Source organism: Colossoma macropomum, unplaced genomic scaffold (assembly GCF_904425465.1).
Source record: "Colossoma macropomum unplaced genomic scaffold, Colossoma_macropomum, whole genome shotgun sequence".
Lineage (NCBI taxonomy): Eukaryota > Metazoa > Chordata > Actinopteri > Characiformes > Serrasalmidae > Colossoma > Colossoma macropomum.
The window spans coordinates 25,044,087-25,067,402 of NW_023494792.1; the positions used below are offsets into that span (position 1 = coordinate 25,044,087).

Genomic DNA, 23,316 nt, shown 5'->3' on the forward strand with positions numbered 1-23,316 from the left:
AGCAAAACTGAGGGGATTAAACTTTTAGCTTGGGCTGGAAATGTCTACATGGTGTAGATGTTCTTGACGGAGCTCTAGTGGGATCAGCAGCTAAAGTTAACCTTCACATCAAGCACTCTGGAGACGTCTGCTAGACACAACTTGTACAGAATATAGGGCCTCTCTCTGTCTGGTGGTGTGTCCTATATTGAGTTTACAAAAAAAAACCTGCTAAACAAGGCAGGTTCTTAATTCTCAGAAGCCGGGAAAAGTGCCCAATTAATCTAAGTCGGGAAAACTTCTCTGTTGGCACAGTCATTCTTAGAGCACCACACTGAAACCCAGCATCATGCTCTGAGATGTGGTACAGCTGCTTAGTGTGCTTGGTAATCTGTAGACGCTTGTCTCCATTTAAACAGAGCTGCTGCTTTGTGGAGCTCATGTTCATCCATCACTGAGCGAACATGATCCACAGCAGCACAATGCTGAAAGACTAACGAAGTAGAATAGGTGTAGAAGAATGTTCAGGTGGAAGCTCCATGGCAACAGAGGCCACCACAGATGAACCGCATCTTTTCATCATGCCTAAAGGCGATATCACCGTGACAACGCGCACACACAACATCCTTGTCAGAACGCATCGCGTAAGATGGTTCGAGTCTCTCAGCTGAATCTCATTCAGTGCGACAGGCGTCATACGGCTCCTAATCAGCTGATGCACTTCATGCAGAAAGCTGGAAAAAGAGTCAGTTTGCAAGCCATGTTTTCTCCCGTATAAGCCTTATTTCTCACCAAGCTGCCCCAGTGCCACAGAAATCAGGATGAGACTTGCTGAGATGTACAACACGCAGGAAACACTGACAGTGACATCCTATTAATAAGCTTTATGAGGCTTCAGAATGGCCCTCTAATGCAACCTAGTTTCACGCAAATCTTGCTAGTGCAGACCGCACCTTCAATCTGATTGTGGGATTGTGAGAGAGAGGAGAAAGCTTTAAGAGTTGCTTAACACAGCGAAACTTTCCTGCAACTTTGGTTGCTTAAAACCAACATGGAACTAAATTGCACTTCAGTTGCATAATGAAACGCATTCTGCAACTCAAATGCAATATAGTTCCATGTAGGTTTCAATCAACTAAAGTTGCAGGAAAGTTTCACCATGTAAAGCCACTTTCGCTTCTCCCTCACAGGCCTACAATCACAATCAGATTGAAAGTGGCAAGATTTGTATGAAAGTAGGTTGCATTAGAGGGAAGAGAATTCTAAGAGTGCCTTTGTACGGTGTAACTTTCATGCAACTTTAGTTGCTTAAAACTAACATGAAACTATATTGCTTTTGAGTTGCGTGATGTAAAGCACCCTGCAACTCATTAAAACCCAGCCGCAAAAGTTGCAAGCTTTTCAACCTGAAACAGCCCATCTAAATGACAATACTTTTGAACCATTGAATTCATTAGATCTGGATTACTGGATCAATGGCTCAGTGGACAAGAAAATAAAACAGAAGGTGGTCTACTGGTTAAAAAGGAGTCCCCTCGCAAGCTGACTAAATGATGATGGTTTTCATTTTGTCAGTTTCCTGAGCCATGACAGCAAACATGACCGTGAGTTTCTCAAAGCAAGCGTTTCTGTTACCAGCAGCTGACTAGCCGCATAATGGTAACAGTTCTTTAAATTACTGCTTGTGCCACTGTTTATTCTTCTCTAGCCAGCTGTTAACTGCATAGCTGGATTCATTTTCTCCTCTCTTGATGCCTCCTATATTTTTACAGAGCACTTTTAGGTCCAAGGGATGAAAATTATTACTGAAGAGGAGACAGTGATGCAGTCCATGATAAACTTATGCTTCTAGGAAAGGATGAATGAGACATCAAGTAGGCTGTAACAAACAACAGATAAAAAATCCAATATATAGTAAGGAACCCTAGATAGATATCTAGAAGGATTTATTGCATAGAATATATAGAATAAAAATAAAGACAATGATAGCTGGAAAAAATACACAAAGATGATAAAAATGCTGCAGCTATGTAAATTTTGCCTCATGGATGACTTCATAGCGAGAGCGATACAGTGTTGTAAGCTGCTTATTTGGTTATCTAGTGCAGTAACTGAATGTGTTGTGTGCAGCTTTTTATTTGAATTGCTTCATGTAACTGTCAAGTTGCACAGAAACTATGTTGCAGGCAACTTACAATACGCAAATGGTTGCATGTAAGTTTCACTGTGTAAAGGCAGCTTTAGAATTTGGGTTGGAAGCTCTGATTAACTTATGCTTTACATTGAAACAGTGGATTTCAATGGTGGTCTCGGAGTACCACTGCACAGTTTTGCACATTTTAGTATTTCCCTGCTTCCCCATTTCAAGAAAGAGATTTCAGAACAAGATTTTTAATGAGCTGATTAGTTGGATCAGGTATGCAGAGGTTAACTCCAAGACCAGGATTGAGAAAAACTGCACATTCTTGAGAGGGCTGAGACGACACTGTGCTGAAGGACTGAGGAAGGAGGAATGTGGAGTGAATGTGAAGGTGGTGGGGTGCGATGGATAAATAGATACATACACTACCATTCAAAAGTTTGAAATCACCTGCTAATTAATAAATAAATAACTAAATAAAAGTAATTTATATTTTTACTCATCGCTAACTTATACAGTGCAGATTGAAATGTAATAAACTAGACAACAAAATGTAAACCAATATTTTATTCACATTCATTTAAAGTATTTTGGGAGCAAAGACAAGTTATGATGTTAAAAAAAACAAACAAACAAAAAAATGTTATTACAGTCCTAAGTTTGGACGCCCTGATCCCACAGTTGTTAACACGTCCTCTACAGAGAACACACTTCTGCACTTTTAAAATACACAATTACTGTTTATTTGACATAATTAATTTAACATACTGGAAAAAAATTAACATAAAATGTTCTGGCACATCTTAGATTTTCTTCCAACATAAACTCAGCAAATAGGCAGAAATTGTGCACTAAAATTTGTGGACAAATTTCATATTTGAGTTCTCTGTAGGAGACATATTAATTTAATTTCACTTAGAAAGTTCATGAAACATGCAATTTGACTAGGGGTTTAATTGTTGCACACAACTGTAAATAATAACCTGAATAAAAATAAATATCTATTTATAGTATTTTCCTGTCACAAAATTACTATGAATTACCATGAGTTAATTGTATAGTAAGTTCATTATTTATGATATAATAATAAATCTTTCTTAATTATTACAGCTTCCAACAAACTATTAACATTATATTAGAAAGCAGTAGGAACTTTAGAAGCATTATTGGCTTTATTTTATTGAAAACTGTGATTCCAATCTTCAGACTGGTAGTATATGTAAGTTCAGAGGGGTGAGTCTTAAGCATGAACTTTCTACCTGGCTTCAATAATAACTTAATTTGATTTAACACTAGAGGATGGAGCTGATTTGCAGGACTGGAGACTTTCTTAATGCAGACTGAGTGCTAATGGAGGAGAAATGGAGGAAGCAGAGGCCACGCAGCAGGAAATGGTCGTACAAGTCCAATTTATTCCATGTGCTTTGCCAGGATATAAATAAAGACCAAACTTAGAAAACTTAGAGTGCTGGAAGCCCAAGCCTATGTACATGTAGGTTAGCAACTCTGCTTCTCCGCTCACACAAGCTCTTTTTTCAACAGTAAAATCAGTTTTGGTACCATGTTAACCAGTGTGATGTCATTTATTTCTTTTTTTTCTTTTATTCATTTTTCTTCTTTTTATGTTAAACTACATTACATGTATGAACAATGAGTCAACAAAATATTTATTTACAGGAGAACTGTGGCAAAAATTTCTACAGTGACACTGAGTTAAAATAGTACATCTGTCTCTGTGTAACAGCCCCATGAGAAACAATGGCCTCTTCACCTGAAAGCAAAGTTGAGTGGAGCCATTCACACATTCTCTGCTTTACTACAATATTAATACTTTTCTTTTTTAGGATGGCTATTATTCTCAAGCCCAACATATTATATAAAAATAATATAACATTAAGACAACATTAGACAAGAATTGCACATTAAGAATAATAATAATAATTAATAATAATAATAATAATAATAGTTAATTAAGAATTAGAATAATGGCAATATAGACTTCTATTAAACATTAAAATGTTTAGCCAATATGAATAGTAATCTGCATGGCATTGTCAATCATGTCAACAACAATTCTGTAGTGATTTTGGCACAAGACGAGTCAATTTCATGGTTGTCCAGTGCAATAAATCCATTCACATTGTGCATAATATTAATAATGTAGAATCAACTATAAACAAACCGAAGGGAAACTGAAGAGGACAACTGAAAAGTAAAAATACGGCAAACCAAGAGATCCACTTTTGCCCCGGTCGTGACATGCCAAGGTATTTTGGACTATAGACCTGGGCAAAATGAGTCTGTGAGAGTGACCATGGTATATGTCCATGGCACCTTGCCTTTCCCCCAACGTTCTCCCTCACACAGCATAGTCCACGGGCCCTTGTAGCAAAGCCTGAGCACGATGCAGTGAAGTGGCTCAGAGTGAAGTGTACATTCCCTGTCATTCTGTAGTCCGCTGTAGTGTCTGTGCACATGTAAGAGGCCGTAGGTCCATGCCGGCAATCTTTCGCACACTGTGTTTATGCTAAAAGTCCACTCACGAGAGGCTCTGCCATGTCTGTAGTCCAGTGCCAGTTTTAGGCTCCACATTTGTAGTCCTTTTTGCAATGTGTGTATGAGAGGGTCCATGTTAGGGGCTGGCTACATTCTTTGATTTCCACAGTAATAGACATGGGCGTCCGGCACTGCCCTGCGAATGAGATTAAATCACTTATCCAGAGCGTCCATCAAAAAAAAAAAAAAAAAGGAAAAAAGAAAAAAGCCTCTCAGATGCCCCCTTCATCAGTCCAACACGGACCACATGCTCTCTGCAGGCCAAAGTGCCTGTTTCAGGGCCGACATACCAAAAATAGGAAAAGCAATTACAGATTAAAATAGCTCGAAAATGCTTCAGTGTAAAATAAGCTTCCTTTAAATGCAGTTTTGACACACTTGCTTGTTGCCAGGAGAGCGGATATGAACGGAACACCCTGACTTAAAACACGACTCCAGCACGGTTTAGAACAAGCCAAACCCCAGGCTGGCCCATACAGGCCATTTTGGATATGTTTGCAAAAGAAAAAAAATCTTCCAAAATAAAAGGATTGAAATGCCATTTTTTCAGACAAGCATTTGTTTTTTTTTTTTAATTCAAATCAAAATTTTGCTACATAGCACACAAGCAAAATGTCCTTAAGTGGCATTCGATCTCCATTCCTACGCTGGCTGTCTCAAAATCCCCTCCCTTTTTGTCCTGCCCCAAAAACCCCCACGGCTAACTGCGTCTCGCGCTGCCTGCTGACAAACAAAAGTAAACCCCCTCCCAACTAAAACGTTGTAGTGACACGCTTATAGCAGCATTACGGATTTAAAGTTCTCATTCAAGCAGTCGAGAGGGTGTGTGCTGTGTGTTCGGTGGGGGATACTGGTCTGCTGCTCCCATAAGGAGCGAGGGAGAGAGTAAAAGCGTAGAACGGAGGGGAAAGGGGGAAAAAACCGGGGGGATAAAAAACAACACTCATTTTTTTTTTTTAGTTGGAGGAGAATGAGAGCGTAGTGAAGGAGGGTGTGACACGCAGTGTGTCGGCCTGAGGGCTGAGCGTGACCCTCCCGTATAGAGCTGCAGTCAAAGAGAGGGGGAGCGAGAGAGAGATAGGGAGAGCGGGCGAGTGTGAGAGATAGAGAGAGAGAGAGAGACAGCAGCAGCGACATCATGCAGAGGCCACGGTATACGGCTGGACCGGGCGGAGGGACGCGGGGCGGGTCACAGGTCACTGGGCCCGTGGCTCCGTGGGGGGCCTCTAGAGGGCGCTCTCTGAAAGGCACACACACAGGAAGTGGACAGTGTGGGTGTATATTAGAAAATAGTGGTCTCATACTTGGTGTTGACGCCTCTCTTCGCCTCCTGTCCCGGCTCCACTATCCAGGGGACATTGCCGTGGCCCTTCTGGTCCATCGAGGGCTGCTCCATCTGGGGTAGGAGACAGGAGCGAGAGAGCGCGTCAGACGGAGGAGGGAGAGACGAGACGGAGATAAAAAAAGGTTAGACGGGGTGGGGGGAGTGAGGGGGAGAGGGGAGTGTTGAAAGGAGAGCAGGGATAGAAAATAAAGCGAGAGAGAGAGAGAGAGAGCAAGAAGGTTGAAGGACAGAGCAGAGTGATTTTGTTAACCACATAAACACAGACTCTGCACAGCAAAATCCGAGTGAAAGCCCTTAGTCCTTTCAGAAACTCTGGAATTTAAAATTCAAAGCTCAAAAGCTTCAAGAGTTGTTATTTGCCATGTTATGTAGTATTGAGTAGCACAGCCCTGTATTCCTCAGCCTCACCAGTTTGACATGTGACAATTTTGTCAATCAAATCAATGTCTTTTTACTACAATACCCAGCATGCACTACACAAATACACCTTACAACCAGCCATTTCGCAGTCCACCAATCATGACTGTTAGTCAATGATCTACAGGGCTTGGGAATGTGATGTCATGACGCAGTGTCTTACGGATGATCTGTGGCAGGGTTAGTCAGTCTAGGCTACTTCTGAACAGTTAAATGCATCTTTATTTTCTTGTTGCTTTCCTTGATTTTGGCTTGAATGGCTGAAGCCCACAAACTCACTAAATATATTCGCAGTGCCGTCTAGCATCTACATGACTACCAGATCAAAGATCAGAGCAAAATAAAGGAAAGCAGATGGAAAAGCAGCTTCATTATTTGAACGCAGTTCCAGTTAAATAGCACTTAGAAAACACTGCAGTGAGAATGTGGATACATCATATTGATTTAATTATATAAAACTTTCAACATAACTTAGTGGATTTGTCACATTTGGAATCAGCTAAATAAATCTCCACAGATGCCAGAATCTAACTGCTGCACCATTTAAGGTAGAATGGATGATTCAAATAAGAGGGTGGTGAAGAAGAAGCCAATCTCAGCTTTGTGGTTAAGTGTGCATTGATACTACCACTAGTGATCGTCAAACCTACCCTTTCAAAACATTCTGTTTTGGTGAAACTAGTTATGCTGTGACTGGGCTAGTGGTGTTTGCAGAGGTGACAGACGATTACTTCAATGTAAATGCATAACGCTTGTAGCATGATTACAGATTCAAGCAGTCGAGAGGGTGTGTGCTGTGTGCGCGTGTGCAGTGGTTCGGTGGGGGATATTGGGGATTTTGGTCTGCTACGTCAATGCAAAATTCAGCCATATGTGATCTAATACAGATTCTTGTGGGTTTAATATAGTACAGTACAGTAATATTGTCATTAGTTTGACAGTTATCCAGGCAAGCAGTGTTTGCTAAAAGGCTACCTGAGTTAAATCAAATATTGTACTAGTCCTCTCTGGTTACATCTGCCAGTGGCTGAGTGGAATAACTATTTGTAAACTGCACATGGGCTTCGAGTGACTTGAAAATCTGTGTCACTGAAAAGAACAGACACTTAAGCCACAACCAAACTCTGTGAATGAAAAAGGACGAAGCACATCAAGATTATCAGTTACTCCTTATTTGGGAGTTCGTAGCCACACCATCAATAATTCTAATTTTATTTATAGATCATTATTTGGCATCCCTGTAGAGTTGGTTAAGATACTCTCCCTTTTCATTTTATTCACTTTTTAAACACAGCAAGCCATAAAAAACACAATGAAACGGTAATCTCTTTAAGCTCTTGCAGTGTAAGTGCGTTTTTTGTTGAATGTAATCAAAGAATGAACCCTGCCAATACAACAAAACGATCCTATAATGCAATGTGATGTTGATTCCTAAGTCCTAAAGGCTTATAAACATGTTACATCCATGCTGTTAGCTAGAATAACCGGTATAGCATGTACCTCAGTTTCACTGAACAAGTCATTTCTTTTTTTAAGACACAATTAATTTACGCAGAGACAGTGCAGCATATCCGGGGGCAAGATATCTGAGAAAAGTTCTGTTTTTCACCGTTTTACTGAAAAGATGTCAAACTTTGAAAAACGGTTAGCCAGTATACGAAAGGATGCTAAGACGAAACAGAAAAAGTGTGACTATTTATGAATGTGTAGACAGAACTTCAAACTGGAAGACCACGGGAGACACTGACATTGAGGGAGTACCTCAATAGATACCAAAGTGGATTGTAAACAAAGTGCTGAATTTGCTTTCAATCAAAATACAATGGATTCTAGAGACCCTGCCCCTCTCAGCTAGAGAAAAGCTGTCAAACAGAGGTAAGATATCTAGCTAGCTAGCCAGCTAACTTGCTAAGCGTACCTTTTAACTTGACCTCCTCAAGTAATCCACATTCTCCATTGTACTAATGATTTGAAGACAGTAAGCAAAGTTATACAACTGCTTTAAGAAGATATAAAGCCTTCTAGTATTAGCCATCTGGCTAGCAAAAAAATAAAAAATAATCAAAATAGCCAGTTCCCAATTATCTGCTCAAGAGTGCTAGTCCTTCAAAATGTACTCCCACCTTCAAGATATGTCATCAGAAGTGAGGGTTTCCAGTATTCAAACCAGGAAATCTTGCAACATATTTATCAGTGGTTGCATTTTTTGACCAGTGTGTTCCTTTAAAATGCCCACAATACTAAGAACATGTTATAATTTTATATTAATTATTGTTCAGGCATAGCTCACTGAAACTGAACTCACCTTAAATGAATACCAGATTTATATTTGTAAACAGAAGAAGAAATATTTTATGATTTGAATTTGATGCATTTCTATGCAATATTTATGAAATTACATTCAAATTGCAAAACAGTACAGTAGAACAGTAAATCTAATTAGCAGCAAAAATCAACAATGCTGTATCTCCTTTGTAAAATATGATCTGTTACACTCCTAGAGACAACGCTACAACAGCTATAACCACCAATCACACTGCTGTCCTTGTATCCATGGTGCCTGATATTCATTCCCCACACAGAGATCCACACTTAGCTCAAGACTGAGCTTCTCAACAGGAACAACACGGTAATCTACGCCTTCTGTCATCTACATCTTCCTTTCTTTATCAGGTTCTTCCATATGGAGCTACATGAATATTAAATATCATAATCCTCACACTGCCTGACTCCCTCTGACTAAATCTCACATACGCAAATGCACACACGCACACGCCCGCACAAATACACACGCTTCTGATTAAATGCACACAACCTGTAATTTCCTACGATGAAAACTCCTACTGCTGCTCAGTCTGAGGCCTGCAAAGCTGCCGTGACTCTAAACAGCACAGTGCCAGTGAGGAGCACAGCTGCACGAAATGATGCAGCGTGGTCATCTAGACTGAAAAATGCAGGAAAGGATCTCACAGACCGATGAAGTCCACAGCATGCTGATTCAGCAGTTAACGCAGACGGACGATATACAACATGCTCACATACACGCACTCGTCAGCAGGGGAGTCAGACAGATAAGCAAAAAATGATTCAGTCAAAAGGGGTGCTGTTGAAGGAATAGTTGTGAAAAATAAATAAAAATAAAAATGACACATTGTTCCCTTATTAATCTGACCAAAAGAGAATCAGAAAAAAATAAGAAAAAAGTAGAAGGAAGTAAAAAAAATGTCTGTCTTACTATTGGCTGGCTTACATGAATACTGCTGCATTTCTAGGCCATTGTGACCACACAAAGAAGTTACCTAATCACTTTTCAGGCTACTTTATTCTCCTTTTTGGTCTTTTACCCTCGCATTAGTATAAAACACTGTGACTGTGCCTCAAAACTACACATTACTACCTTATATATACCACACTAATGAATGTCCTGCTAATGGTGGTGCACTATTTTTGACATACTATTTAGTACACCAATGTGGTTTAGTACATTAATTTGCTAGTAAAATGGCAAAAAAATTGCAAATAAATATATCAAAGTTTAGATTTTTTAAGAATTTGGCATTTAATCAAGTCCTGAAAGATGTTTGATACAAAAATCCTCAGTTGGTTTTCAAACATATGTAAATTATAAAGTAAAGAATCTGTTTTGAAATACAATCATTGGAAAACATATATATGATCCTTAAAAACAAAGGTTTTGTACTGTACTACAGTATTGTTACTTTATGTCATCCATTACTTGTAGCTCCAAGTAGAGAAGTACATTTTGGACATGAAACAAGTCTTGCATGTTGCAGTACATTTGGGGTACAGTGAAAATTGTGTAACTTTGATTTTCACCAAACTATTCCTTTAAACAGTGCTAAGCAAATGCAACCGAATGCAGACGAGGCCAAGTGGAACCAAGGAGAATAACGAACAGAAACCGAATAACATGGGATGAGAGCTAATGGGATGAGAGCTAAGAAGGCAAAAGGAAAGGAAAATGCAAGGAGACCTGAAATTGAACTTTGTGTGGATGGAGAAGGAGGAGTCGTGAGGAAGGAGGGTGGAGAGGAGGCCGGTGCGGGGTGTATATGTGCCCCAGGGACCAGCGGCTAGAGGGGGACATGACCTAGGGGTGGAAGACAGAGGTTATAGAGGTCACAGAGGTCAGAGAGGAGCAACACTCCGGCACAGACACACCCAGCGAAGCACACACAGAGATGAAGGCTCGGGGAGGAAGAGGAGGACAAAGGGAGACTGAGAGACAGAGAGAGAGAGAGAGAGAGAGAGAGAGAGAGAGAGAGAGAGAGAACTGATTCTAAAAGGATGAGGGTAATAGTAAATCACTTATATGGATGAAGAGATGAGTATGTAGCAACATAACATTCACGTTCTGTTGCACATAGGAAAATCAATAAAATCTATTAGTGTGGCTGTTCTGTATACTGTACTTTTCGTGTGAAGGCACATACGCACACAGACACACAGCCACAGGGAAACGGTAAATGGTCAATGTGAAGCTGCTAACTCAGCAGTCCTCTTTACACATTACACACACACTCTCTTTCACACACATGCACAATGTATGGACATACTGGAGGAGGAACTTGTGCTTACATAAAAGGGAGTGTCAAAGTGACCCCAGCATTTGTTGTCCAGGACTAGCTTGTGCCTAGCGCATATTATTTTCTTATCAGTAATAAATGATTGTGCCTTTCTGTTAATCAAAGTTTTGCTAGCAGCAAAGGCTTGAACATTGAACTGCTTCCGTCGGTGGTGATATGTGCCTTTTACTCGACAAAGAAAAGTCTAGCCACTCACTGGCAACAGTATGGACAACTGAGACAGTTAGGACAGGTACAGTCATATGCTAAACTCTGAAGATCCCTGGTCACACTGCATGTTTTGTTGATTTTCTCAGAGCAAATGAGTTGGCATATCCTCTACAGAGAACACACTTAAATATTGCATTGTTTTGCATATTTTAGTGCACAGTTTCTATTTATTTGCTGAGCTTAACATATGTGTGTTCTCTGCAGAAGATGTGTACTTATTTTCAACGGGGTGCCAAAACCTATGCATACTGTGAGTTTTTCAGTGTTGACAGAGAAGGTATTGACTTATGGAGCAAAAAAAAAAATATCTGTGCTTCATGTTTTATCTTAATATAAAACTCGATGGTCACTTTACTAGGTACACCTACCTGGTATCTACCCTCATTGTCCATTTTATCAGCTCCACTTACCATATAGGTGCACTATACAGTTCTACAATTACAGACTGTAGTAACAATTACATAATTTGTTACCTTTCCACCATTCATCAATGGTCAGGACCCCCACAGGACCACCACAGAGCAGGTATTATTTGGGTGGTGGATCATTCTCAGCACTACAGTGACACTGATATGGTGGTGGTGTGTTGTGCTGGTTTGAGTGGATCAGACACAGCAGTGCTGCTGGAGTTTTTAAACACCTCAGTGTCACTGCTGGACTGAAAATAGTCCACCAACCCATAAACATCCTGCCGACAGCATCCTGTGACCACTGATGAAGGACTAGAGGATGACCAACACAAATTGTGCTACAAGGTAGGAGAGTCTATTAGAGTGGACAGTGAGTGGACACAGTGTTTAAAAACTCCAGCAGCACTGCTGTGTCTGATCCACTCGTACCAGCACAACACACACTAACACACCACCATCAAGTCCGTGCCACTGCAGTGCTGAGAATGATCCACCACCCAAATAGTACCTGCTCTGTGGTGGCTCCGTGGGGCTCCTGACCATTGATAAATGGTGTAACAGTACGATATGCAGAGAAACAGATGAACTACAGTCTGTAATTGTAGAACTAAAAAGTGCACCTATATGGTAAGTGGAGCTGATAAAATGGACAGTAAGTGGGTGTATATTTATTATTCTGACTTTAAGTTGAACATTAAGAAACACATACAATAATTACTGATAATTATCACTATTGAACACAACAGAAAAATATATATTGATAAGATATAGTGTATGTAGTTTGAGATATTGCCCAACCACAGCTCCCAGACTAGACTCTCTAGGCCTATAAAGCCTTTGTCCCAGTAGAAACAGGACTGTGACAAAACCCAGGATCCCTTAAGAGGACACTGAGGGCCATAAATACAAGTTTATCTTTAAATAACATCCATCTGCAACTACACTGTGTGTTATCCATCACTGGCCTGCTTTTGTAACGCGCTTGGCCCTTGCTGTGAGGCTGCTCCAGATTAGCGTAATATGCTTGGCAGTGTCAGGGGAAGGTGCAGGAATTATGGCTGTCAGTGGGTCAGTGGGCCCGGGGTGGCTGGAGAGGTAGGCTGCGGGGCAGACAGAGCTGAGCAGTGGAGCTCCAAGCAAACAGTACCTCATCAATCACCCTCAGCTTTAAGCCACTGGCCACAGAGGAGAGAGAGGGCACAGTTTACCCATCAAACACACACCTTTCTCTCAGGACACACAGCCCCACACACAACCACACAGTGACAAACACCAGCGTCTGTGAGTCCTTTCACAGTTGCACCTAAACAAACACACACACATGCACACTTTGGCATATCTATTTATACAGCGATATACAGCTCTATGCAAAAGTCAGAAAGTTCAATTCTTTATTTTCCAGTCACAACGGATACATTATACAGAGAGAAAATGGGACCTATAGCAACGGTGCAAGACCTGTAGACCACCAAAACACTTACCAACAGATAAATGGTACTTAAAGCTTTCATCTTTGAGAGACAAGAGAAAATCAAGCTCAATCAATTCTTGCTTCAGATCTAAAAAAAAAAAACAAAGGTGTTTTCTGTCCATCCTTCTCAGAGCAATGGATTGGGTGTCTGTGATTACTTGTCTTGTATTGTGAAAAGCAGAAAATAAAACTTCTAAGACCAAAAAAGGTGGGGAAAAATATCCCTGCAGATTTCATTGAAAAACTGAATGCAAGTCTCCTGAAACGAATGAGAGCTGTAATGAAGGCAAAGAGTGAACACACTACACACTTAAACATTTGATTATATTTAGTTGTTGAGGCTTCTGTGTAATAAATACAACTTATTTTCTGCTTTTCTTCTGATGCTCAAAAATTAATAACTTACTTAATGTCCGTTACGACTGGAAATTACATAAATTGAGGGTTGGTCTCTGACTTTTGCACAGTACCGTACACTACAGGCCAAAGGTATAGAAGCATGTTGAAGATGTTTTTAAATAGATATGATTAGAGATCCAATAAACTCTGCAGGAGAACCACCAGGATCAAAACTAACGAAGAACCAGTTAGTTGTACAGTATTGTTGTGGACAGATCACTTCAGCAATGTTAATAAACATATTACTGTCCATTACTCCTCTTTTCATGCTAATTTTCTTAGAGTTGGTGTTGCTTCCAAACTTTCTGCCTGTAAAATATGCACTTATATAAACAGATACATAGATATACACATAGATACATGTTTAGATTGTTTGTCCCTGCACTGTCCGTCACAGTCGCACAGATGCGATGCAATTCAAACCAACACAAACAAGATGCAACCAAAATCAACCAAATTAACAGGGAAACAGGGAAAAATGTCAGACAGTAGAGTGAGGACTTCCAACATGATGACAGCTCTCCATAGCACTGAACTTATTCAACAGGACATTTAATCTTTTAATATATCTGGATCATGAGTCGATCAAGCGCAGGCCAAAAGCAAGCGATTAGAGAAGAAGCCTTTGGGGAGAGGTGAGGATGGAGAACTGGATTTAGCAGCATTAGGCACAAAGCTGCACTCATGAGCCTCAGGGCCAGCACACACAGACGGGGAGGATAGTTTGCCGCAGAAAAGGTGAGGAGAGTGGAGAGGTGAAATGAGACAGAGCCAGTAAGAGTGAGCGTGTGAGTGAGCGTGCATGTTGGAGTGGGGGTGTGTGTGTGTGTGTGCATCCAGCACTCACAGATTTGCGGATGTTGGCACGAGGTTTGGGGATGGGTTTGGAGGGTTTGCTGTCAAAGCTTTCGGGCAGTGTAGAGGAGCCGTGGCCGCCCTTCCTGGCCTGCAGGGCAAGCTGATAGGCCACCTCAAATGCTTGGCCTAGTGTCAGGATGATCTCATAGGCCAGATTCTACCCACAGAAAGAGAAGAGAAAACCAGTCAGAATATGAATAACAGGTGAAAAAAAGAAGAGTAAAAACAATTACAGTTCATGCGTGTATTTGTGCATATATGTGAGAGTGTGTACTAGTGTGATACTTTCTCCTTTTAACTTATTTTAGTTAGAATACTGCAGTTTGTTTAAAGTTTAATCTTTAGAAGTATACACCTACCGCTGATAAATTTACATGTACTGAACAAAAATATAAATGCCTTACTTTTAGTTTTGTTCCCATTTTGCCACAGTTTCAGATTTTTTTACTAAAAATGTGTTGCACTCCTATGGTCAAATGGAGGTCACACCACATACTAATGTTTTTGTTGGGTTTCAGTAAAATCTTTTTTTTTTTCATGTACTAAAATTATGTTCATTAATGTGTCTCCGGTTTTGACAGATTCTGTTTATTTGAAACAATGTATGTCAAAAAATGACAAAATCAGACAGATATGTTCAACAATACTACACACCTTTGTACACAACTTTTCATCAGATTCAAATTATAAAAAAAATCTCCTCTTTAACAAATGAACACAAAAGTCCATATGTTGCACCACCGCATCTTTTCAAACCGCTGCTAATGCAATACCATTGGACAGCTCAGTGCATTTGGATGAGAATGATAACTGCTGATTTTATTGCTGTTGCGCTGGCTAACATCACGCTGAGTGATGTGAGGAGAGAGAGGGCCATCCAGGCCCTCCAGCCCATCCAGAGAGAGCAAGACCGATTATGTTCTCATAAGACTCAGCCATGGTGGCTGTGGAATCGCCGATGATTAAACTCGCAATCTTCCAACGACAGAGCCAATGCTTAGGCGGTTGCACAAATCAGGAATATGGAGACTGTACCTTTCGACAGAATTTCTCCATTTGTTTCAATGAGCAATTAGTGAGAAATACTTAACTCTCTGGGGTCTAAGAGTGTTTTCTCGATTTTTGCATATCTTCTTAAATTCGCCTTTAAAAGCACTTGCATATAACACAATATCCATTAGTTTTTGTCACTACTTTCCAAAACCACTGCAGCAACTTTAGCAGCTGTAAACACTTTGCACATCATTTCACATGTCCCCAGTGTTGTCTGAATAAAGAATGAAGGGTTTCGACATGATGGGTAAGTGCTTAGTGATTTTCAGAGTGTTCATTGGTCAGTCTTACAAAAAATGTAGATGGACACACAAATCCACGAATGACACATGGTGAGAGGCATATATCATGTTTCTCATGCCCCTCTTCCTAGGCTCATAACTCCAGACAGGAGTCAGTTATGATTTTGTGATAAAATGGAATTGAAAGGGCAAAAACTACAGGTTCAGGAAAAGTCTGAACCATATTTGTGTGCTATATTATTGCACAGATAGAGAAACATACATAGAAACATTGAATTTGATGCGCTGGAGTGTTCATAGACCCTGGAGTGTTAATACTGAATTATCCTATGCTTTTGATATCACCAGCAATAATCGTGAATTCTAGGACTCAAGCTTACTAGTTCTATTTCAACATTTCCTTATAGACTTTAGAATGTTCCAGTTCTTATTTTAGATGAACTGCCCATGTTGAGTGTGCCTGTATGTGTTACTAACCACATCAAAGGCTGTAAACACATGGCAGTAGTGGTGGCTGGACTTCAAGTCTTTGGTGATGTAAGCGAATGTGGAGAGGTCCTCAGGATCTTGTGCTGCACACGAGATGTTCCTGATCTCATGTTCTGCTATGATGTTCTACACAGAGTGAGAGAGAATTAAATCATTAAAATTATATCGAGCCCACTGGCTTTTTTCTAATGTTCCTTAAAGGCTAATACATTTCAACATGGTTCCAGATTGTAATGTGCTGGACGTGACTTTAAATGAAAGGCTTCTTACCTTATTTGTGGCATCAATGAACTTCACTCCCTTGTAAGAGACGGAGAGGACGATAGTAGGGACTTTCTTCATTTGTTCTGTAGACTTCTTACAGAGCAGACGAGAGGAGATCAACACAAAAATCCTCACACACATGCCCCAAGACCCAACATGCTACACAACCTCAAACACCCACCAGCTTACAAAAAACCTCCAGCCCAAAACTCATTACAGCGTAACAGATCCAAACACAAAGCCAGTAAGCAATCAGTATCCCAAAAAAGAAACCTAAACCAATTTCCTCTGCAAATCAGGCAGTAACTCACCGCATTCAAGGAGATAAATAGCTATCACCCTTCTTGTGTGGACCACAAAGTTGTTCTGTATACACCCTCCATAAAACATGAATGCTACCTAGAGTAATATTTCATGACTATGTGAATTTGATTGTGAATAGTAGTGCCCAGAATTAACTCCAGCACCACCCTTTGCCTCTATCTAGCCGTTCTGACAGTAATATATTCAAGGCTTTATTATTCATTCCTTTTTCTCGGTTAGCATTTATCTTTGCCTCAGCATGTCTACACTGGACCTGTCAAAATCTGCAGCTTAAAAAAAAGCTGAGAGAGAGGGCAGATGGCGTATTACATGAATATAAAAACACTAGTGCAGAGACAAGTCATGGAACTCCTGACACAGAGAGAGGATGCATAAGGTAGAGGCATGAGAGAGAGAGAGCATTCTCTGTGTGTGTGGAGGAAAGTCCCCTTCTTGAGGGCTCTGAGGTAACTATATAAACTATAAACTGAATTTCTGGTCCAGAACCAGAAAAGCTGCTGAGCTGAATGGCAGCATGTTTTCTCTCTAAAATTCACTGCTGTCATTTGGCACACAGCAGCTAGTGAGCCATATTGACAGAAGCAGGCAGGTTTGGTTTGTTTACCTGTTGTGGAGGCACCGTAAACACTTAAACTGCAGATTGATAACTCATAATTTAATTTGTAATATGTAAATTATGTAGTTATGAGACATTTCCACATACGGACTCTTACAGGGGGAAGAGTCTTACCCTCATTTTTGCGCATGCATCTTGAGTAGATTCAGTTCCTCTCAGCTCTTTAACCAGCATGGAGCCCAGATACTGCAAAACACACATATGCAACACCCTTATTACTGCATGATTACATTTACACTAAGCCCATGCAAACTTTCATCCCCTGTAAAAAAGGCGCATTCACTACACACTGTCCTCGAATAACTCTATAAGCGTTTGCTTTAATTCCATGTTACCCACAGAAGATGATCTTTCTGATACACCTTGTGTCTCGTACTTCCAAGGATCAGTCTACATCTGTAGAATTTTGTTTACCCACCAGATTAAAGCAGATATAAATCAATGGTCTGCGAGCATTTATTCTACATATTCTTTTCTGAATATTTGTGCTTAATGATGAAGTTTGTGAATCTGAGATCATCTGCATGGCTGAACGTACACTTTTAGAGCAGGTAGCACTGGTGCTACCAATGCTGCAAGTATTGTAGCTCAACTTTAAATATTGTAGCACTGAGATAAAAACAACATGATTCTTTTAAAAAGTATTAATCCCAAAAAGTGGAATGAACTGTCATTTTAACTGGAAAAAAAAACAAAACAAAAGCAGCATGTAAACATTTTCATGCTTTGATGCATTTTGATGCTTATTTTGTGAAATGTACAGATAATTATTGTTCTCCACAATAATTCAGATTCCTTAAAAGGGGGCCCTATTAGCACTCACATTTGTGCTTTACTGTGAGAGAGGAAACCCACACCAGAAGGATCTTGCAAATGTATGTATGGTTGCAGGCACAAATTTTAAAACAGGAAGCAAAATCGTTTATTACCTAAAAGCAAGGCTTAATGCTATCTCATTTGTATTCTTTTTGTATTTGCACAGGATTCATTCCTACTAATACTGTACAGCACAGACCTGATGATAGTGTAATCACCAAGTTAAAGTTAAACATTTATAAGATATTTTAAACCACTTTTAGGCTTTGGTCTTAAGGGGTTAACAGACTGTTTTTATTAAAACATGGAGTTATAAGCAAAAAGTAGCCTTGCTGACCTGGTAGCCTCAAACAACGGTTTGATCTGGATGACTGTCATTTAGGGTCTTTTATCTTTATTTAACACAACCATAAAGTCTGTAAAAAAGTCTGAACAGACCCTCACTGAATATCTTCCTCACTTTGCTGCATTTATCTGAAGCTGTGTTTGGAGGTATTTCATCACTGATAACTTCTTGTTAGTTTGAAAGCTCATCTTATTTAAGAAGGCAGGAGTGGTCAGATACCAGCTGTGACCCATTTTTTATGCACTTGCACCATCTTAGTGAAGTGATTTATCAAATTTGTTCTGTGTTGTTTTTCAAAATAAGTAAAGCAGAGATTTTACGGAATAAGGATTGAGCAGACAGGGCCTAAGATGCTGAGGTGTAGGAACGTTCTGTACCTACTGTACCTACTAATGTGAAAAAAGACACTGTGAAAGCTGGCAGTACATGGTTTACAATAATCTGTAGGTTTGTGAGAGAGAGAGTTAAACAAGGACAGCACTGTGGGTGTACTTATTTAATAAAGAAAGTGTTTATGGTAACAGAGCACTCAGTGGAGTACATGGAACAGTTTCTTCTCTCTCCCTCTCTCTGTCTGTCAGGCTGAGGGGCTTTGTGCTGCTGAGATCGATAGACGGACCCTGATGAGATTAAAATGCTGTTTGCAGAGACACTGTAGGCTACCACCAGCACAGGGAGTGTTTTCAGTGTACGGCCTCCCAGATGCTGTCCTGCCAATTACATGTCAGTTTGCGTCCCTGACTCAGGGCATTTGGTGCTTGTGTTAATGCCACCATCATAAGCACCAGGATAATTATGATAAACACATAGAGAAAACATTCTCAAATATTCATTCTTCAGGTTTTTCTTTGATCTCTTCATCTGCTTGTCCCTCTTACTTCATCTTTTTATCCAGACATCTGTCTGCTATGACCACCAATCAGATGCTGGCCTGTCCTGGGGCCAACTGAATTTACACAAGTGCAGTATGTCCATAATCTACAGATCCGACATCATTTCTCGTGCAGGAAAAAAAAATATACCAATCAGATTTACGGTGCTGTTGCTAGGTAACAGAGCAGCTTTATGTAACCTCCAGCTAAAATTACTCCAGGATGGAGAGAAGCTGAAAAACAGGCCGCCACTTTAATTGAAGAGAGAAACACTGTTATTCAGCACTGAAGAGCTAAAGGCTCTTCACATTTCTCTCTCTCTCTCTTGCTCCGATGATTTAAAGCAGCTATCCATGTCTATGTTTAATAGGTGGTAAGTCTATGCAAAGCTGTGGCTTTTACTTTTAAAAATAGCCAACGTTTTTGCAGATCATGTGCACTTATATACATACACACGCTGTGGGAAAAAGATACCTAACTTCAGGGTTAGGAATACAAGTATTTGTAACACATATTCAGAATACAGATATGAAGTATCTGTACTCAGTCCGTGTTACATTTGACTCCTTACCCATTACAATTTAAAAATACATACAACCATTAAAAGCTACACTATGTAAGTTTGGGGATTTTGGTGACCTCTCTGGTGGAAACGTGCAATAGCATGCAACGTGTGGTGGAACATTCTGTAGTGCCGATTGTGCCTCAGACCCCTTGCCCGTGTGGATGAACCTGATGACTGCAAGCACATTGAAAGAGTATTCAAAGAGAACTCAGTCAACATTTGAAGGATGTGTCTTCCAAGGATGTGAATGATCTACTAGTGTCATCATATCTTAATCAGCATAATGTTGAGTTTGCATTTAAGACCTAGCCATCGAGCTGGATCTTCTTTTTGAGACTCATCTCTATTAGTCACATGTCCTTTTGCTGTATGAGAATATATAATTTAATCTATGAATAACATCAATCTTGTTGGCGTTACCTTAATTTGCTAATGTTATTAGCCAGTGATCTGTGTAGATTTGTTGGGCCTGGCAATTTTGTTAATTAATATGATGTGTTTTGATGGCTTTTGCATAGTAAATGGTAATGTTAGTGATACACACTTAAAAAAGATGGTTCTTCATGTTTTCTTCAGTAAAGAAAATGGTTCTATATAGAACGATGAACACTCAAAAAAAACTGCATGATTGCATGATTCTTTGCATCGTGAAAGGGTTCTTCAGATTGATGGAGAATGTACTGAATATGGTTCTATGTAGAACTTTTTAGAAAAGGTTCTATATAGCACCAAAAAGGGTTCTTCTATTGTTACAAGCTTGACATCATAACAACAGCAGAACCTTTTTGGTGCTATACAGAACTCTTTTTCCTTAAGGTTCAAAATAGAATCTTCTACAGCACATTCTTCATCAATCTGAAAAACTCTTTCACAGTGCAAAAAACTCTTCAATCATGCAAAGGGTTCTTACAGTGTTCATGGTTCTATATAGAACCATTTTCTTTACTTAAGAACCATTGAAGATCTTCATAAAGTGTGAATTACTTGACAAATACCTAAGTAATTAAACATTGTCATATCAGTTAGCTTACATAGGAATACAGTCATTTATGTTTTTCAACCTGCTGTTGTCATGTCAACATAGAAGGTAGACGGTACACAGCACATGAAACAGATGAACAGAGTGCCTTTGAAGCACTGGCTGACTGGAGTAGTTGCAGTAGCAGTTATGGAAATGCTGAAAACAAAGGCACTGCACTGCAATTATTTGCTGCTCAATAGGAATGTAAATTTGAGATTCATAAAACAAAAGAACCCTTGAGTCTGTCATTGCACATTACATTTACAGGGACAAGGACAAACACACTAGCATGCATGTAATTGGAGACAAAACACACACACTTACATAGGCCTCATAGTCACATGACTGGAATATGAGTTTCTCTGGATGGTGCTGCCAGTACTGTACAGGAGTGGATGATGTCGCCTCATTGGGAGGCCGCAACGTGATTGGCTCACACCATTCCCCTTGCTGAAAAACAGAACGTAAATGACTGTTGTTAGAACATAAACTCAGCCATGTACAGTACTGTGCAAAAGTCTGATAACACCCTTTCATGTATTCGATTTCCAGCTGAAACAACCATTAAGTAAAAGTTAATAACTTACTTAATAACTTACTTAATGGCTGTTTTGACTGCCAGCTAAACAAATGTAAAGGTGGTCTCTGACTTTTGCACAGTACTGTACATGTACACATTCTCCTAAATGTAAGCTGAAATGAGCACAGGTCATATGTTCAGCTGTTATCTTTCTCATTTCATATTCCACAATCATCATTTGCTATTCAGGTCAGTTTCCGCTGAAGTTTTCTTTATACACATACGTATCTCTGCTGAAACTATTTTTGCCCCTGGTACACACAGTTCTGCTCTCAATCATCAGCAGAGCTGGAGTGACTGATAAAGAGACAGACAGAGGTGTTATTTATCCTCAGTCATTATGCTTTGGAGTGCAATGAATCATTCCATTCATATCTAGTAATCACACACATACACACGGATGGACACAATTAAGAGAGAGGCAAACAGGAGAGAGTGCAACCAGTGATAAGCTCTCCATCAGCACCATGAGAGATCAAAAGGCTGCTAAACATAAGCACATTCACACATGCATTCACAAACACACACACGACATCTAAACAGGAGCTAGTGTGAATAGTGAAGTGATAAGCCTTCTATCAGCATAATAAAAGATCAAAGACAAACACGAACACGCACACTCACACAGAAATGCCACCTGCCACTGAGGTTACTTTTCACGAAGGAAGGAAGCCCACATTTGTCGTTCTGTGGCATGTTGGGTAAATGTCAGATCACATCCATCTAAAGAGCTTGTTATACAACAGGGCTACATATAGCCTCTTTTAACAGTGATCTGTATCAGCCACAGAAACGTCTGCGCTCACACAAACAAGCGCTAACTGCACTGACATAAGAATTTCATATGCTGTCATGGGATATAAACAACACTCTCCGCTGCTGCTACCTCAGTTAATGCCTCTTACATACGTCAACGCTCTGAGGTAGCGCACTTCAGTGAAGTGCACTCACTCACCATACTGACTTGGGCCATCTGCCTCTCCAGTTTGGAGCGTGGAACGTCCTCGAAGTAGTTGTCATTGCGCCTGCGCCTGGCGTCGGCCTGCATGATGAGGTGCTGGACGTCGAGTGAGCCGGCGTTGGGGTAGGCCGTCTGGCTTATAGACGGGGACAGCTGAGGAGGAGTGTGATTCCCGCTGGGCTCCTACAGGGGGCGATGCGGCAAAGATATAGCACATTAGAATTACAGCGAAATTCCAGTGTTTTTTTACTCACAATTTCTGCATAATTAAATGGTGTAAACATAGTCATAAAGAGTGGTTTGATGTGAAATGCTCCATTCTAGAGAAACTGAGTCAGAATTATTCACAGTAGTGGTGATAGGGACCAGATGTCTGACAGGTTTAACGCCCCTAAAAGCTCCCTCACTCAAAGGTTTGCACAAAATGGTTATAAATACACTGCCTGATGCCTGAGACATTGTGTTATGATAGTATTGAAATAAGATTTGGCATAAAATATTTTTTTAAAAATCCCGTCATGGTACATGCAGGGTGGTGTGAGGCAAAATAGTTCACGAAGAAAAATTATTTTCCTGATTCATTGGTATTTTATCATCAACATTACATATAAAAACTCTGAAAATGGCTATATTTGTGTTGTAGACATTGTGACAGCTGGTTCCTATCACATGCAGAAATCTGAGGCAGTAAACTTCTCTGCAATGAACATCAAGTTTCACATCAAACCACTCTGAACGACATTTTCACAACTGAACTATGCAGAAAAATCAGTGG

At 40.0% G+C, this 23,316-nt stretch overlaps 1 protein-coding gene across 4 annotated transcripts in view; it reads right to left on the minus strand.

Annotated features, from left to right (window-relative positions):
- Positions 1–3,509: 3,509 nt before the first annotated feature.
- anks1b (ankyrin repeat and sterile alpha motif domain containing 1B) overlaps positions 3,510–23,316 on the minus strand; it is a 257,933-nt gene continuing 238,126 nt past the window's right edge. For 2 of the 4 annotated variants that reach the window (XM_036576703.1, XM_036576705.1), the window contains 8 exons: positions 22,536–22,724; positions 21,325–21,450; positions 17,495–17,566; positions 16,447–16,533; positions 16,165–16,302; positions 14,382–14,549; positions 5,980–6,071; positions 3,510–4,811 (listed from right to left, as the gene is read on the minus strand). In XM_036576703.1, coding sequence (XP_036432596.1) covers positions 4,763–4,811; positions 5,980–6,071; positions 14,382–14,549; positions 16,165–16,302; positions 16,447–16,533; positions 17,495–17,566; positions 21,325–21,450; positions 22,536–22,724 — 921 coding nt within the window. In that variant the 3' untranslated portion in view covers positions 3,510–4,762. Of the gene's footprint in view, positions 4,812–5,979; positions 6,072–10,431; positions 10,549–14,381; positions 14,550–16,164; positions 16,303–16,446; positions 16,534–17,494; positions 17,567–21,324; positions 21,451–22,535; positions 22,725–23,316 lie in introns of all 4 variants that reach the window. The other 2 variants (XM_036576706.1, XM_036576704.1) reach the window with 2 other exon arrangements.